The sequence below is a fragment of the Dendrobates tinctorius genome, unplaced genomic scaffold, assembly GCF_039654945.1.
Source record: "Dendrobates tinctorius isolate UK_male_01 unplaced genomic scaffold, ASM3965494v1 ptg000036l, whole genome shotgun sequence".
Classification (NCBI taxonomy): domain Eukaryota; kingdom Metazoa; phylum Chordata; class Amphibia; order Anura; family Dendrobatidae; genus Dendrobates; species Dendrobates tinctorius.
This window is the reverse complement of record NW_027361704.1, coordinates 16,538,961-16,556,363: the sequence shown is the minus strand read 5'-3', so window position 1 is coordinate 16,556,363 and position 17,403 is coordinate 16,538,961. Positions and strand designations below refer to the sequence as shown.

Sequence of the window (17,403 nt, the reverse complement as noted above, 5' to 3'; positions counted from 1 at the left end):
GTATGAACAAAATAGCTTTAAATAATCATTACATTCAGGTAATTTATAACCTTTAGCTTAATAAGCTGTTATGATAACGAAAAGCTAGGATCACTTTTGTATTGAAAAGTCAAAAATAAGTGTCAGATCTAACAGAAAGAAAATTGCTAGGAAATAATATATTAGTGATCACTGTGAAAAGTAAAACACATTCAGTCTGAGAAAATGAGAGCAGCACAAAAAAATCATTGCAAAATGTTCTAATTGTATATTTTTACAAACAGAAATAGATATGATTTACACTTTACATGAGCATGTGACAATAGTATTATTGTAGTAAATGTAGACAAAATGATAAAAAACAGCACCAAAAACATCTGTAAACAATGTTGTTACCCTTTATGATCACTGTAGATTTGTAACTATTATAAGGGTGGTTTTACACTTACCGCATTTTTTGCAGTCTGTTATTGCGGCCCATTTTTGCGGGCCGTATCGCCGCATTTTTTGTGGTGTACCGCAATAACGGGCAACAAAAAATGCTTGCGAATCGCTGTTTTTTCCAATACTATGGAAATAGTATTGGAGAAACAAAACGGCGTTCCGCAAAACCGAAAGTGACGGAGCGCCGCAGAAACAAACTTCCGGATTGTTTTTGCAGCCCTATTGATTTAAATGGGCGCCGTGTCCACTCGCCGTGAAAAATATTGATCAAGCTCAATATTTTTTCATGGCCGTATATATGGCCCTCACGGCCGTATGGCACACAGCGCACCATTGAATTTTTGCGGGCCGATTTTGCATCCCCAAGGAAAGCTATTGGGGCCACAAAATCGGCCCGCAAAAATACTGTAAGTGTAAAACCAACCTATTTAAGGAAATGTCAATCTATATCCTGAAAATGTTACCTGGAACTTGTAATATTTGCTACAACTGGATGACAAGGTAATGTCAGAAATGGTTTGGACAGTCTGTGAGTCTTGTGTATTGCCAATTCTTCCATTTTCGTAGAAAATGCTCTTGAGTTGACATTAATGCAGCTTCTTCTTAGCCTCTTGCAATTTCTCTGCAATCAGTTGTTGAATCCTCTGGTTTTTTGTTTTTTCAAACATGGACCTTCTGCGTGGCAGGGCATTAGGAGGGGGAACTTCATTGTCAAGTCTGTTGGTCTTGTAGGACAGATCTACTCTATTGGTGTCTTGCAGATTGTCACTTGCGTTTCTACTAGACATCTGTGTGCTGTAAATTGTGCTGTAAATTGGGGTATGAGATATGGTTGATGGAATACTTGGAAGAGTTGGAATTGCTGGTGAAATATTTTTAATGTTATTATTTTTTGCATAATTGTCACTTGAATTTTGAGATGAATTGCAGGCCTTACAGCACAATTTGCTATATCCCCGCATTGAGCAATAACGAGCCAACACTTCCAAACGACAGAAAACGGACTTATCCCCAAGACAGTTTTCATCTAAAAGAGAAAAAAATTACTATAATTATTACAAATTCAAAGGCTAAATATGTAAAAATGTTACTAATGCACGTATCAAGTATACAAACAATTGAAATGTTTATGCAGAGTGGAGCAGGTACAATGCACTCAAGATAGAGAGAACCTACATTTAAGGAAAGTGCATCCTCAAAAAATGACCTACTGTTTAGTATAAAAACATGGTTTAAACATTTTTAAGACATTTTGATGAAACTTATCTATTAATCCTACATGTCACTATAATTCTAATAACAATCATATCACTTAATCTAAAATCTTGTAGCCTTTTCCCTGACCACTTATCCTCCTAACTATTGTAAAATAGAGATGAGCAAATTGATGGATAGCACAGATGCCTGACGAATCACCTCCTAGCAGCATCCCTGACGGCTCTTTCATTAGGTGACTGAGCGCAATACCATGCAAGCTTCACAACGCAATTATGACATCGCTGCACCTACAGATCAGAAGAGGTGCCACGGGTAACGGCAGGTAAGCGGCAACTCGCTGGGTTCCTATTTGGCAGGCACAGAATACTTATATGGCTTCTGGACCAGGCTCCTGTAAATAGATTATTCGCTACATCTTTTCTGAAAAGTGATCAGTTTAGTGTCAGTCTATCAGATCATTATCATTACAGAGGATTAAAATTGAAAGTAAGGAATGGTTGTCACAGCTAACCTTCTCTCCCTCACTGCATAGTGACATTTTCCCAGGTAACAGTGTATTGATAGTACAGGTTGGGTACAGAGACTCCTCGTAGTTGGCTAGGCAAGCAGGATCAGAGACTCTGTCCCTATACCTGCATACTGTTACTGTAACAACTGATTTGGGAAAATAGGTAACATACTAAAATCTGCAACTGACACTGCTGGTTCCTGTACAGACTAGAGATCCTGACCTTGCAGTCCCTAGTGGTTCCTGCATGAGCTGAGATAGCCCTAACCACAGACTAAACAATGGCAACTCGGACCTATGTTGCCTGAAAATCCATTGAGTGCTTCACGTTCCTCCTAAAGAACTAGAGGGCAGAAGAGTGTATATTACCTACAGTAGGTAAAAAAGATTCCAGAGTGATTAAAACCAACCACAAAATAAAAGATTAAATACATACTGTTAGAAAATAAGCCGCCTACTTCCCAACAAGAAACAGATGGAATGAGTGAACCCAAACTGTAAAGATCGGGATTCATACCGGACACCTAGTATGTCCAAACTCCGAACACGGACTTTTCCCAAGAAGTCCGTTTTGTTGTTCGGGGCCGCAAAAAGTTTGCTAAAAAGACTGCAGTGCAGCCAATCTACAAACTTTTAGGTTAAATCCTACAAGAATTCACGAATTCATTGTCCAAAATATTATAAAAATATAGCAAGGATTATTATGATATAAATTACAAAAAATTACATTTATCGTCATTTACAGCTATAACAGACAAGGCATATAGAAAGCTTATGTGTGAAGGACACAAAAAACGCTGGATAGATCACAGAATGGGCAAACTGACAGGAATCAAGTACCCTATACCTCAAACAAACCCTCTTGGCACAAGGTATATGCAACAAAGTGTATAGTGCTTATAAGGTGAAATTAATATGCAAAGAGAAACCCCTGGTCAGATAGAGATTACATGGGAGAAGTAGGAGTAAGTTCAAGTGAATACTATTTTCCACATGCCACAGACCTTAGGGGAAAGGTAATGATAGGAGATGCCCTGCTTACCCATGTTTGCCTGTCAGCGTGTGTCCGGTGCAGCCCCGACGTGCGTTTTGTGTGGGCTTCTTGGGGGCTTGTCAAACTTTTAGGTTGTGGGCATTTCTAGAACCATCACAGCCATGCCAACACGTGACACAGCCTTTATAAATGCCAGATCATGGGTGGCACTAACATTGTGCTCTGATTAGCATAGGGACAGTGTAAAATAAATCATTAAAAAAAGCAACGTGAATGACTTACACAGGTTTACACAGTGGGAATCTCCTTGCTGTTATCTCTTCACCGAGAGTGAAAGGAAGGGGGAGAAAAGATCGCTGTCATGGGCTGGACCTGTAATGGATTTGTAGAAATTTTGAAAAACACTCAGGCTGGTTTCACACTTGCGTTTTTTTGCGCTGTATTTTAGCGCTAAAAAACGCATGCGCTTTTTTTCCTATATTTTGCATGGGATGCGCTTATGTGCGCATACACATGCGTTTGTATGCGTTTTTACGCGCATGCGTTTTTTTGTGGTGTGCGCTTGGGCGCACAAAATCCTGTTGCATTTTTTGGGCGTCCGACTTGCCTCAAAAAAATGCATGCGCGCAATGCGTTTTTTTACAGCAAGACACCCATTATAAGTCTATGGGTGCGCATATGTGCGCATTGGCATGCTCATGTATGCTTTTTTTGCGCATGCGTTTTTTTGTTGACCATTGGTTAGACAATGGAAATTAGGGGTTTGGGTTAGAGTTAGGGTTAGTTAAGGGGGTTTAGGGTTAGGGTTAGTATGGTTTGGTTAAGGGTTAGGGTTTAGGGTTAGTTAAGGTTTAGGGTTAGGGTTAGGGTTTGGGTTAGGGTTAGTAGGGTTTGGTTAAGGGTTACGGTTAGGGTTAGTATGGTTTGGTTAAGGGTTAGGGTCAGGGGTAGGGTTAGGGTATGGTTTGGTTAAGGGTTAGGGTTAGGGTATGGTTTGGTTAAGGGTTAGGGTTAGGGTTAGTAAAGTCCTGGTTTGGGTTAGTGTGAGGGGCCAACTAATGTTGGAAAAAACCGCAAACGCGGTAAAAACGCACTAAAAACGCATACAAACGCATAAAAACGCTGCGTTTTTTTCATCCATGCCCATAAAAATGCTTGAAAAAAACGCAGCATTTGTATGCGTTTTTCCCATGGGTTTTTTTGCGGGAAAAACGCGCTGCAAAACAAAGCAAGTGTGAAAGTAGCCTCAGCTATATAAAACATAAGTGTAAAATGCTCAAGATCCACAGGTAGAACAAAGTAAACAAAGAAAAAAAAATCCATGTTAAAAAAAAACAGAACACCTTTTTGACCTTTTAAACTCTATATATTATTGGAAGCAAAATTAAAAAAATGTAAAAGTTATACATGTTTAGTATTGCAAAATACTGTACTTCCTATGAAACTTGCATTCAAAAAGTTACTCAGGAAAAGTAGCTTTTCCTGGAAAAAGAAGCAAAAAAAAAACAAGCCGTAAACGACTGAAAAAATGTTCCAATTAAACCTATGATGACAATTATTTAACAAAAAATTCTAGTAAAATTGTGTTCCAAATGGCATTCCTTCCCTTATTATGTGCCATGCCGTATGCCCGCAGTGTATGACCACAGTGTATGCCTTGTGAGACAGTCACTGGTGTCACATGTAGGGGGCGCTGTGTATTCCCCCCCCAGGATGCGCAAGGAGGCATATTGAGGCCATGGGAGTGCATTGCAGTCACAGGCATAGCTGTGAAAACCTGCTCTCGGCTCTTTTGCTTTGAAATGGACTACAGGATGGTAGTGGGGCAGTCCATTTCCTTCCTCCCTTGGGTCGGGTTTTCCATGTGGCCCATGGCCACAGGTTCCAGTTAAAAACCCTGCAGTAAAGGGTTTGGGTTTGTGAGGGTCAGTGTTTGTTTGGTCTGGCAAGCATGCAGACAAGAAGGCTCTGCAGAGCTTCACCTGTGTGAGGCAACACAGGCCAGCGGAGCCAAACAGCAAAGGTAGCTGAAAGGCCTGGCAAACACAGCATACACAGAGAGGAAGTCACCTACGGCAACCGGTCTCAGAAGTGGACTGGCGTGTTTATTGGCTGCAATCCGGAGGATATCCTTTTGTTTTGTACTTTGTGAGTGTTCTGAACATTAAAGAGACTTTTGTTTTGGAACTTTACTGTCGTCACTGCCTGTCTATCACACTGCACCAACCCCGCTGCACTACATATGGTTAGAGAATGCGGGCAGTGTGAACTGAGGCATACCACAAAGTGTGCTGCATGTCAGTGCTCAAGAATGCTGGAAAAATGGAGGGAGGCTGGGGTCCAGAGAGCATCCTCCCCTGAAAGGCACCCACCTACCCTCACCGAGGTCTGGATGCACGCGGCGTGCACCGGCCGGAGAACGCCGCTAGCAGTGACGGATTGTGGAAGGGGCGTGGTCTGGGTGACGTCACCTAGAGCAGGGAACTGGGAATGGAAAGACGGTAGCTGCAAGGGGCCGATCGCCAACGCGTTTCGAAGGTACACGGACCTTCTTCGTCAGGGCTGTTGGCCCAGCTGCCGTCATACCATTAAATATGAAAACGGTGTATACGCCCCTCCACTGACGAGCCCTCCTTGATCTGTAAAGTCAATTAGAGGGGACTCACTAATACTCCTGATGCACTCAACCCAAGGATTTGGAATGCACAAATATAAAATTCCAAATTTGCAATAAAATTTGTGAAACACTTTATTAGAAAAATACAAATAGATGATTAAAAAATATATAATCGAAAAATATCTACAAAAAACTTTAAAATTTATGTACACACAAACTGATGAGTCAAAACAGTTTGAGTTTAACAATAGAAAAATATAAAAATATAAAGATATAACAAATGAAAAAAATAAAAAATGAAAAAAATGAATGAAAAATAAAGAATAGGGCATAAATGTGATTTTAATTGCAGGCAGCACTTTGATCTAATTTTTTCAGTTACCTGTTATTGTCAACAGACAACTTTTTTATTTTGTTTAGCAGCAGCTTTAGCGCGGTGCACTATTCTTTGTATTTTGTTTTCATTACTGTTGCCAGTTATTTGCACAGTAACGGCTTGAGCACCTGCAGCTTTGGTTGGTACTGCTGAGAGCGCCGGTGTATTGTGATCATTTTTGTTTCCTATATTAACCCTTGGTGGTTCTGTGCTTATACACCCAGGCAGCACCTATGGCCCTCAATGCTTTGAAATTGGACAGGGAACATCGATATACATGCATTAAAGAAATATTTATTTCCAAGAGTCCATCTTTATGTGTTGATGACCAAGTGAGAGATTTATTTAAATCATTGGAGAAATATCTAACCATTGAAATGAGGGATATGTGGGATTTAGCCTCATTAAACAAGTATGCACTAGCTAATATTGTCCCTAAGGGACTGATATTATATAAATCCTTAGCGGGTGATCTTGGAGACCCTCAAATTCAATTGGAATGGGATACAATGTTTTCAGAATTTTCTCATAGAACGCTTCAATTTTTAATTCAGAAGCGGACAATGAAATTAGAGAAAAGTAGTCAGCAGGTCACTAAATTATTTGATCAGCTACATCAATATAATAACTTGTCAGGTTTTCAAACTTTGTCTGACAATATATTGTCAAGGATAAGAGAAAAAGAAAAAAATTATGTTTAAAAAAAATTAAGAAATTCCAGAGGGATAATGTACCTAGTGAGTTTTATGAGAAACCATTTTTAGTGCAACCAGATTCACCATCTACTAGTACACATCATGGTTTTGCTGATCTTGTAGTTTTGGATGAATATAATTCAACTCCAATGCAAAATGACCTGGAACAGTCTTTAGCTTTCTCACTATATGCTAATACCAACTCAACCCAATATACACCGGTCCCCACATATACTAGGGATCTTCAAACTAGGAGACCATATCGGGGTACCCCTAATGAAAATTTGGAGGTCATTAACTTATCCTTTACATCCAGTCCAAATGTGGGTTCCAAGCAAACATCAGAAATATTAAATACCTCCATTCTGACTACTAATCGTTTTTCCCAACTAGAGGAAGTTAGTGTAACTCCAAGTTTAAGGGAAACACCGGGACTGAGTTGTCAATCAAGGAATATGGAACCTACTATGCCAAATATGGCTACTACTAGTAGAGTATTAAGCGACAACTCAGGTCCATTACCCTTACCAACGGAACGATCCACTACTGTCCCCAAAAAAACAGGTCTAAACACTAATAATAACAACATGAATAACATTAATAGAAAAATTGGTGCTATTAAAAAAGCCTCTAACCTTCCCCACAAAAATGGTAAGGGTCCCACCCCTCATTTGCGAATCAAATGGGATTTTTTCAGGCAAGAAACACAAGAATTCCAAAAGAGGTAGGAGGGGGAGGCAACTCTCCAAAATAAAATAAAATAAACATACTTCTTCCACTCAGAGAATTTTTAATTTAAGCTCTTATACGCCATCTGACAATGAGTTGTCACTTCTGCAAAAGGGGCTAAAATTTGCACCAACTGTTACTTCAAAACCATTTAATCTGTATATTAGTCTGAAACAATTTTTACGGAATTTAGCCATTAAAAAACATTTTTTTAAGAAAGGACCAGAGACTGCCTATTTTCATAAGCATGATGTGTCTAAGTTCATTCGAACAAACTTAGCTAACCCCTCTGTTTTCCACCCTACTCATGAATATTCTAATGCATTCTGCAGTTTTGAATCCTTGGTCACACGGGATATCAGGAAAATGAAAAAAATTAACTTTAAATATATTCCCCAAAATCTTAACAATGCGGAAAGACAGGCCTTGTCTGATTTGCAGACCAATAATGCCATTATAATATGCCCTGCCGATAAGGGAGGGGGTATCGTTATTTTAGAACAAAAAATGTACCGGGATGAATCTGATCGCCTTCTTGGCGATGAACTCACATACCGAAAATTAAGAAATGATCCTACACAATGGTACATCAAGAGTTTAGGTGTTTTAGCCTTAAGAGGTAAAACTTTGGGAGTACTCACCAAGAAGGAATATTATTTTATTTTTAATAAAACACCCAGCACGGCAATGTTTTACCACCTTCCTAAAATTCATAAGAATGTTACTTGCCCACCAGGAAGACCCATAATTTCGGGTATTAATTGTTTAACGTCCGATTTATCTCGGTATGTCAATGTCCATCTCCAAAAGTGCATGTCTATCATTCCAGCTTATCTTAAAGATACTACCCAGGTTCTCCAGGTATTAGAAACAGTTCAATGGAGTAGTGAATTTATTCTGGGTACCCTGGACATAAAGTCCTTATATACAGTAATTAACCACGCTAAGGGCTGTGAGGCAGTTGAACACTTTCTTAATAAACTGAACGTCTACACGGAAACCCAATCTCGCTTCATATTAGACAGTATTATGTTCATATTAGAACATAATTACTTTATGTATGAGGGTCAGTTCTACCTCCAAACATGGGGGACAGCCATGGGTACAAGATTCGCACCCAGCTACGCGAATATATATGTAGCCAAATGGGAGGAGTCTTATGTTTTTCAATCTACTAACTCTAGCCTAGTACTGTGGCGACGATTCATTGATGATGTCCTATTCATCTGGAGAGGCCCCCAAAGTGAACTAGATGCATTTATTACCAACTTAAATGTAAATGATTTTGGTCTTGAATTTACAGCAACAGCAAGTACTATCGACGTTAATTTTCTAGACCTATACATTTTTATCGAGGATAATCAATTATATACCAAATGCCATCATAAGCCATTCCATCAAAGTCTGCATTCCAAAACGTCACTACTTCCCTTCCGAGCCCTGACGTGTGCCCATACAGTAGTTTTCTCCCACATATGGGGTATCAGCGTACTTAGGACAAATTGGAAAACAACTTTTGGGGTCCAATTTCTCCTGTTACCCTTGGGAAAATAAAAAAATTGGGGACTAAATGATCATGTTTGTGGAAAAAATACGATTTTTTTATTTTCACGCCCGGGCGTTTTAAACTTCTGTGAAGCCCTTGGGGGTTCAAAGTGCTCACAACACATCTAGATAAGTTCCTTAAGGGGTCTAGTTTCCAAAATTGTGTCATTTGTGGGGGGGTTCCACTGTTTAGGTACATTAGGGGCTCTCCAAATGCAACATGACACCCGCAGAGCATTCCATCAAAGTCTGCATTCCAAAACGTCACTACTTCCCTTTTGAGCCCCGACGTGTGCCCATAAAATAGTTTTCTCCCACATATGGGGTATCAGCATACTCAGGACAAATTGCTCAACAACTTCTGGGGTCCAATTTCTCCTGGTACCCTTGGGAAAATAAAAAAATTGGTGACTAAAAGATCATGTTTGTGGAAAAATACGATTTTTTTATTTTCACGCCCGGGCGTTATAAACTTCTGTGAAGCCCTTGGGGGTTCAAAGTTCTCACCACACATCTAGATAAGTTCCCTGGGGGGTCTAGTTTCCAAAATGGTGTCATTTGGGGGGGTTTCCATTGTTTTGGTACATCAGGGGTTTTCCAATCGCGACATGGTGTCCGATCTCAATTCCAGCCAAAAAAGTAAAATGGCGCTGCTTCCCTTCTTAGCTCTGCCATGTGCCCAAATAGTCGTTTACACCCACATATGGGGTATCAGCATACTCGTTCCTTGGGGGGTCTAGTTTCCAAAATGGGGTCACTTGTGGGGGGTTTCTACTGTTTAGGCACATCAGGGGCTCTCCAAACGTGACATGGCGTCCGATCTGAATTCCAGCCAATTTTGCATTGAAAAGTCAAACGGCGCTCCTTCCCTTCTGAGCTCTGCCATGCGCCGAAATAGTGGTCCCCCCCCCCACATATCAGGTATCAGCGTACTCAGGACAATCTGCACAATAACTTTTGCAGTCCAATTTCTCCTGTTACCCTTGGTAAAATAAAAAAAATTGAATCTGAAGTTTTTTTTTGTGAAAAAAAGTTAAATGTTCATTTTTTTTTTAAATATTCAAAAAATTCCTGTGACGCACCTGAAGGATTAATAAACTTCTTGAATGTGGTTTTGAGCACCTTATGGGGTGCAGTTTTTAGAATGGTGTCACTTTTGGGTATTTTCTATCATATAGACCCCTCAAAGCGGCTTCAAATGTGTTGTGGTCCGTAAAAATAAAATGGTGTTGCAAAAATGAGAAATCGCTGGTCAACTTTTAACCCTTATAACTTCCTAACAAAAAAAAATTTTGGTTCCAAAATTGTGCTGATGTAAATTAAACATGTGGGAAATGTTACTTATTAAGTTTTTTGTGTGCCATATCTCTGTGATTTAAGGGCATAACAATTCAAAGTTGGAGAATTGCGAAATTTTAAAAATTTTCGCCAAATTTCCATTTTTTTCACAAATAAACGCAAGTTATTTGAATGAAATTTTACCACTAACATGAAGTACAATATGTCACGAAAAATCATTGTCAGAATCACCAGGATCCATGGAAGCGTTTCAGAGTATTACCTCATAAAGGGACAGTGGTCAGAATTGTAAAAATTGACCTGGTCATGAATGTGCAAACCACCCGTGGGGGTTAAGGGGTTAAACAGTGGGTCTCCTATGATGTTATTGCTTATGCAGTGAGTGGATGGGCTGCAAAGAATTATGACACATCCCTGATTATCTGCTTGTTAAATGTTTTCAGTGTTTTCTGGCTCCATCTAGTGACCAGAGTCATAGCTGCAGTGTTATTGTGTGTTTTACTTTCATTTTCCCATTTCCCTCCGTTAGCAGTGCATTCTGGGAAGGTTGCAATGCACCCTGGTAGCCTTTTGCAAATGAATTATGGTTAGTGCAGCCCCATTTTCCCTCCAGTCCACCATTTTACTTCTGCCTGCATTCAGGAAGCATCTCATTTCTCTTCCCCTTGTGACAGCATCGCTGGTATGTATTTATGTTTCCTGTATCCAATTCCTGTCTCATACTATCCTGTTTAGTTAGTTCCCCCTGGTTAGCTATTAGTGAAGATGATGTATTAGGTATATATGAATCCCTGATGAACCCAGTACTGATTGTATGCATATGTTTTTGTTTGTAGTTTCACTGCGCCAACATACCACCACATTCAATAAAGCACAGATTCAACCTACAGTCTCCTTATTGGACCCTGGTATAGTGGTTTAGCTGCCTGTATAGCTACATGAAGGCTGCTTCATTTGGTGGGGACAGAACAGTTTCATAAAAAATTCACATTACAAAGGAGCGTTTCATCTATATTTGGAATGCCCATGCACTATATGTATGGGCTGACAAACATTTGCCCCTGGGGGTAGATATCAACATAGTGTGGCCTTTTTTTGGGGGGTGGGGCATCATAAACACCTTGCAAAACTGTTACATGGTTTCATGCACAGTTGCTGCTGGGAAGGTGCAGGATTTTAGTAAAAATATGGCGGACGAATCGTTGGATGAAGTGATCAGGAAAAGGGGCATGGTGATGACAGGAATGGGAACATACATGATTAATAACAGCAGTGGCTATGGGAGATATGAGATCCAGGATACAGCCTATAATGATTCGTCATTTAGCCACCACCAATTACCAGAATGGGTTTCATGCCCGTCGCCCGTCGGAAGATCGGTGTAACAGATGCACGTGTGAGACTCGGCTTAAGAAATGCCCATCCAAAATATGACGCCAAAGACACAAGTGTCTGTATAAAGAGCAAAGTGCAACATGTGCGTGAGATGCTGAATTAGAGAAAACAGATCAGTGTTGGAGGAAAACCAAACAAACTGATGGATGCTCATGAAAAATTAAGTTTAAAGAGGAGTACATAGTATGTAACTATAAACACACCCATGGCAAAAGTTCTTCATCTTCACCCATACATATTACCAATAATATCCAATTGTACCAGTCGAAAATTATTTTTCCGAGTGTAACGAACACTGTTAAAGGAATGCCACCAAATGTTCCCTTGGAAACACCAGATTTCCTCTTTACAAGATATCAACGATGATGGTATTGATGAAATTTACCACATCCACACCAAGAAGATGAAGATCACAGCTGCAAAAAATGTGCAAAAAACGCTGTGAATGTCTGGAAAATCATTTTCTCTTGGGCAAAGTTTCCCTCTTACTAAAGTGGTACTGAATGATGCATACACAGCTCTCATGTCTACTGAGTGGGAGATGCTTGAAAGATGATGTATTTTGATTTGTCCATGTCCACTTTTTGAAAGCGAGCAGAAAAGAAGGATGATATAGCGGGAAGACGTGTAATTTTGGTCAGTAAGGAGGTGATATCAGGTACAGATAGGTAGATCTGAGTATCATTGGCATAGTCATGATATTGCAAACCGTGTCATTACATCAGCTGTCTCAGGCCGAAGGTGTACATGGTAAAGAGTCGGGGTCCTAGAACTGAGCCTTGGGGAACACCGAAAGATAGGTGTTGAGGTGAGGAGGTGGTGTGGGAGAGAGAGACAATGGATGTCCCCCTAACACTGTTGTTGTTTTTTAAAGACTCTGCCCCAAAAAGACCATTTGCACCACCGGCCATGCCTGAATCAACGTGGGTAGCAAAACTACCAGCCTTACCACCACCAGCATGATCAGGCGCAAAGCACCCGACTTTGTTGGTTGAACACCAGGTTCCATGAACAGTGTCTGTGGGTGATACCACTGCTTCTTCCACTGTTGTGCGTGCAAGCCAAACCCCTGTTCAGGGTGCATGCAAAGATGCCTCCTGCCCTGCATCTGTATTTGCACACAAAGTCAACTAACACCATTAGCAGGCACGTCCATATCCTTGTCCCGACGCAGTGTTCAGTTGTCCATACCCCAGTCGTTGGAACGCAAGCGGAAATACTCAGCCAACTTGACAATACTTAATTCACACATTTCTCGTCTGCTTGCGCTCGAAATGTTGCATTTTAGGCTCGTGGGAGATGGAAGCTTTCCGCAACCTGATGGCGGTAACTGTCACAATGTACTTGGTCCCCACCCACCACAATTTCAATCGGTCTGTCGTCACAACATTACACAAGCAAGCACGTGTCCCACAACATTACCCGGGCCCTCAACAATGCTGTTACAGGGAAAGTGCACCTAACCACGGACACGTAGACAAGTGCTTGTGGGCAGGGATGGTACATCTCGCTGACGGCACACAGGGTTAGCGGAGAAGTCATCACCCAGTCAGACATTGGGAGACCTTATCACAGATGTATGGAGGCGACATGTTGTGGAAGGCTTTGTATGTCATAGTTAGGGTTTTTAACTGTAGCCTATGTGCAATAGGAAGGCAGTGAAGGGCCTGGCAGAGAGGAGAGGCTAGGGAATAATGGAGGGACAGTTGGATTACTCTGGCAGCAGAATTTAGGATAGAATTGAGTGGTGCAAGAGAGCTAGAGGGGAGCCCAGAGAGTAGTAGGCTGCTATAGTTGAGGCAGGAGATCATGAGGGCATGCACAAATTTTTTTGAATTTTCTTGGAACGTACGGATCCAGGAATTGTTTTCGAGTTGTAGTGGGCAGGAGGAGGTAAGGGCTTGGATATGTATCTTGAAAGAGAGGGCAGAGTCGAGGATAACCCCGAGGCCATGAACATGCGGGACTATTTGTCTCGGTGTGCCGTCCCGGCATTACACTGGCACGTGTCCCACAAAATTACCCGTGCCCTCCACAATGCTGTTACTGGGAAAGTCCACCTAACCACAAACATGTGGACAAGTGCATGTGATCAAGGAAGGTACATCTCACTGAGGGCACACTTGGTTAACATAGTGGAAGCCAGGATCCACTCTGACCTTGGTATGGTGCACATCCTCCCAAGCACGAGTATTGCGGGCCCTAAGTCAATCTGGGTTGCCCACACAGTCTACAGCTCCTGCACCTCCTCCTTCTCTTTCTTTTCAGCCTCCATCTCCAAAAATAGCACATCAGTCACAAGCTGGAAGCATTGCAGCACTGCCTCATCAAAGCGGCAGCAGGCTGTGCTGAAGCTAATATGCTTATGTGACAAACCGCACAATGATGAAGAGCAGGCAGATCTGTGGCTGCCACCACTCAACCCACAGCCAGGCATGGTTTTGTGTGACAATGGCTGGAACCCGGAGGCTGCTCAGTGGCGAGGCAAGCTCACACACGTGCCATGCCTAGCTCATGCGCTTAACCTCATTGGTCAACATTTTCTGAAAAGCAACATGTAGCTACAAGATCTGCTAGGAAAAGTAGAACACTCTGCGTACCCATTTTAGAAAGTCAGCTACAGTTTCATTCGCCCTTGCCGTGCTTCAGCAGTGCTTGCAGCTTCTGGCTCACCGACTGGTGTGTGATATCCTCAGGCATTGGAACGCTACACTGCAGATGTTGGAAAGGATTTGTGAACAGAAGAGGGTAGTTGGTGACTAGTGTACCAGCATCAACAAGGTTGTCAGTATTCAGTTCTGACGTCACACATAAGATCTCAGGAGTGGACATGGATGTCAGACATATGTACCATCCTCCAAAACTTTGAGGAATCCACCAAAATGGTGAGCATCAATGACGAAAAATTAACATCTCCATCCTGCTTCTCTGTGTTCTAATATTAATTTTTATAGTTATTTATATAGCGCAAACATATTTACAGTTTAACAATTTCAAACACAACAGTCCTAAGTAACAACGATAACAATAATACAATAATTAAACCAAAATAAAACGACCCTGCTCATGACAGCTTATAATCTACACTAAATAACAATAATTAAACCCAAGAAAACATTCCTGCTTGTGACACCTTACAATCTACAATGAGGTGGGGGAGATAAAAACTACAGGGGTGTATTTACAAGAATGTATTTACAATGATGTTTTTACAATGATATTACTGTGGTTAGTCGAAAGTCGTGGAGGCCTGAGGACAAGGAGGAGGAGGAGTGCATGGTCAGTTGTCCTCTTGGTGAGGACACAGAAGTATTGACTGTTAGCAGTCTTGCATGCATGGCTGAGTTTATGTTACGCTGCCTTTCCCATCACCCTCATGTTCTCAAAATTTTGGGTGACAGGTAATACTGATTGGTGACACTTCTAGACCCACGCTTCAAGGAGAACTTTATATCTCTTATTCCAGAGGCAGACAGGTGTACTAAAATGTTGGAGGACCAGAGGGGTATTCTTGTGGAATTATTAAAAAATTCCCATATGAAAACGCTGGCAGCAGAGGTCACAGTTCATTGGCCAATTAAGGAGTACAGGTGAGAGAGACAACTCCAATCCAGCAGAGGCAGTGGAACACTGGCAAAGTTCGGGGAGAGTTTTCTCAGGGCCCTGGCCCTGAAGCGTGGGGAACTCTCACAAGGAGTGCAAAGTTTGGGAAAATGCTGAGGGAGTACCTTGCTGACCGTACCAATGTCCTCTGTCATTCCTATGTGCCTCATAATTATTGGTTATCCACACTGAACACGTGCCATTAACTGGCTCTCTCTACTCCGCACATGTGTTGTACATATCGTCAAGGAGCGCACGGCGCCTCACTCTCTGGTGGTCACTGGGAACACGGCACCTCACTCGCAGGCAGTACCGCTTTTAGTGGCGGGAGCCAACGGGAACAATCCTTTGCAGCGCCAGTGCTCTAAGGACAGAGCACGCTGCTCAGCCTCCTATGCCCTGCTTGTCCACGCCAAAAATCTCTGCTGTCGTGCCCGCTTTCTCTTAAGCTGGCCCCCTGCCTCTAGGTCACCGGGTCTGTCTGTCTGCTGCAGTTCATCGCAGCGTCGGCGCTTCGGGTGCATAGTGCATTGCCCCCCTTGCTGCTCACACTCTCACATCTACGGACTCACTCCTGCTTTGCGCTTTTTCCCCTCAGCTTCCGGCCAGGTTGCCTGTCTAAACACGCCCCCTCTTCCTGGGTAATGGGCCCTGTCCATTCCCCTATTCCTTCCCCCGGAAACAGGGTACACAGCCTTGACAGTTCTGGACCCGGTGCTTCACAGGTACCCACAGCCCGGTCATCCTGACTCTGTTCATATCTGGCAAATCAGTTCTATAATGCAAGCATTATAGAAGGCAAGTTCTTCCAATTTTCAAGAGAAAAGTGTACATTACATCCAGAACAGTTTCACTTTGAAGAACTTTTTGGCTCATATCAATCCACAAGATGACACTAGTCCCATACTTCAAAATTTCGGTGGTAAATCAATTCCCCACTGATAGGTTGTGCATGTTCTGACTTATGTAACATGATGTAGATGATAATAATCATTCATACCTATTTGTTTCACAATATATTCATCTTTTTCTTCAAGGCTTCGGAATATAATGTTGTAAAAGTGAAAGCAAGTTGGTGAAGCGTGTTTTAACTCAAATGTTAAACTAATTGTCTTTACTAGTTCTCCATTCTGTGTGCGGCTAACCACCTTATTGATCTTACTGAGTTTCTTTGGCAAGAAAACAACAGCTCCATAAATACCACATGCTTTTCCTATTAACTCATCATGCTGGTAAAGTAGAGGTGAGATTAGGGATCTAGATAACATCTGTGGACTGTAGTCAACATGACACTGTGCCAAGACGCACTGGGGTCTAGCTACCAATTTGACATAGTTTGTGCACAGCTGAACAGAGTTGTCAGAAAAACAAGATTTTGATTCAATAACATGTTGGATATATTGTCTAGTGGAAACACCCATATAGTATTATTATTATTTATTTATATAGCGGCATTAATTCCATGGTGCTGTACATGAGAAGGGGTTACATACAAAGTAATAGATATCGTTTACAGTAAACAAATTAACAATGACGGACTAGTACAGAGAGGAGAGAACCTTGTCCTTGCGGACTTACATTCTGCGGGATAATGGGGAAGAGACAGAAGGTCGGGGGTGCGGCACTTCGTGTGGTGGAGAGGTGGCAGCTCGGGTGGTGGTGTAGAAGTCACATCTAGGACCACCACGCTCTCCAATTGACACCTCTTGAAATGTAGCCGAAATGTCAAAATCTCTAGCTTCTGTTATAGAAAATGCAGGTTCTCCTTTTTGACATCATCGTCCAACCAGTTCGGTATTAGTAGGTGATGGATTGTCAGAATCTGGCCCAGAAACACCAGGCTTCAGTCGTTGTGAGTCCTGGCCCCGAGCTTTTCCACGTGCTCTTGTTCTGGCTCTTCCAGTCATGATTTAGTCTAGAAGATTGCGCCTTCGTAATCCAGAGACAGAGTACAACACCGCCCAAGCATTCACCCTCAGCTTCTAAGACTTTCATTCTGCG

At 41.8% G+C, this 17,403-nt stretch overlaps 1 protein-coding gene across 4 annotated transcripts in view; it reads right to left on the bottom strand.

The window, feature by feature from the left end:
* Window positions 1-224: 224 nt before the first annotated feature.
* Window positions 225-17,403, bottom strand: part of LOC141087889 (A disintegrin and metalloproteinase with thrombospondin motifs 2-like) — an 851,362-nt gene continuing 834,183 nt past the window's right edge. For 3 of the 4 annotated variants that reach the window (XM_073573737.1, XM_073573739.1, XM_073573741.1), the window contains one exon: window positions 225-1,450. In XM_073573737.1, the coding sequence (XP_073429838.1) occupies window positions 1,011-1,450 (440 nt within the window). In that variant the 3' untranslated portion in view covers window positions 225-1,010. Of the gene's footprint in view, window positions 1,451-3,425; window positions 3,516-17,403 lie in introns of all 4 variants that reach the window. The other variant, XM_073573740.1, reaches the window with a different exon arrangement.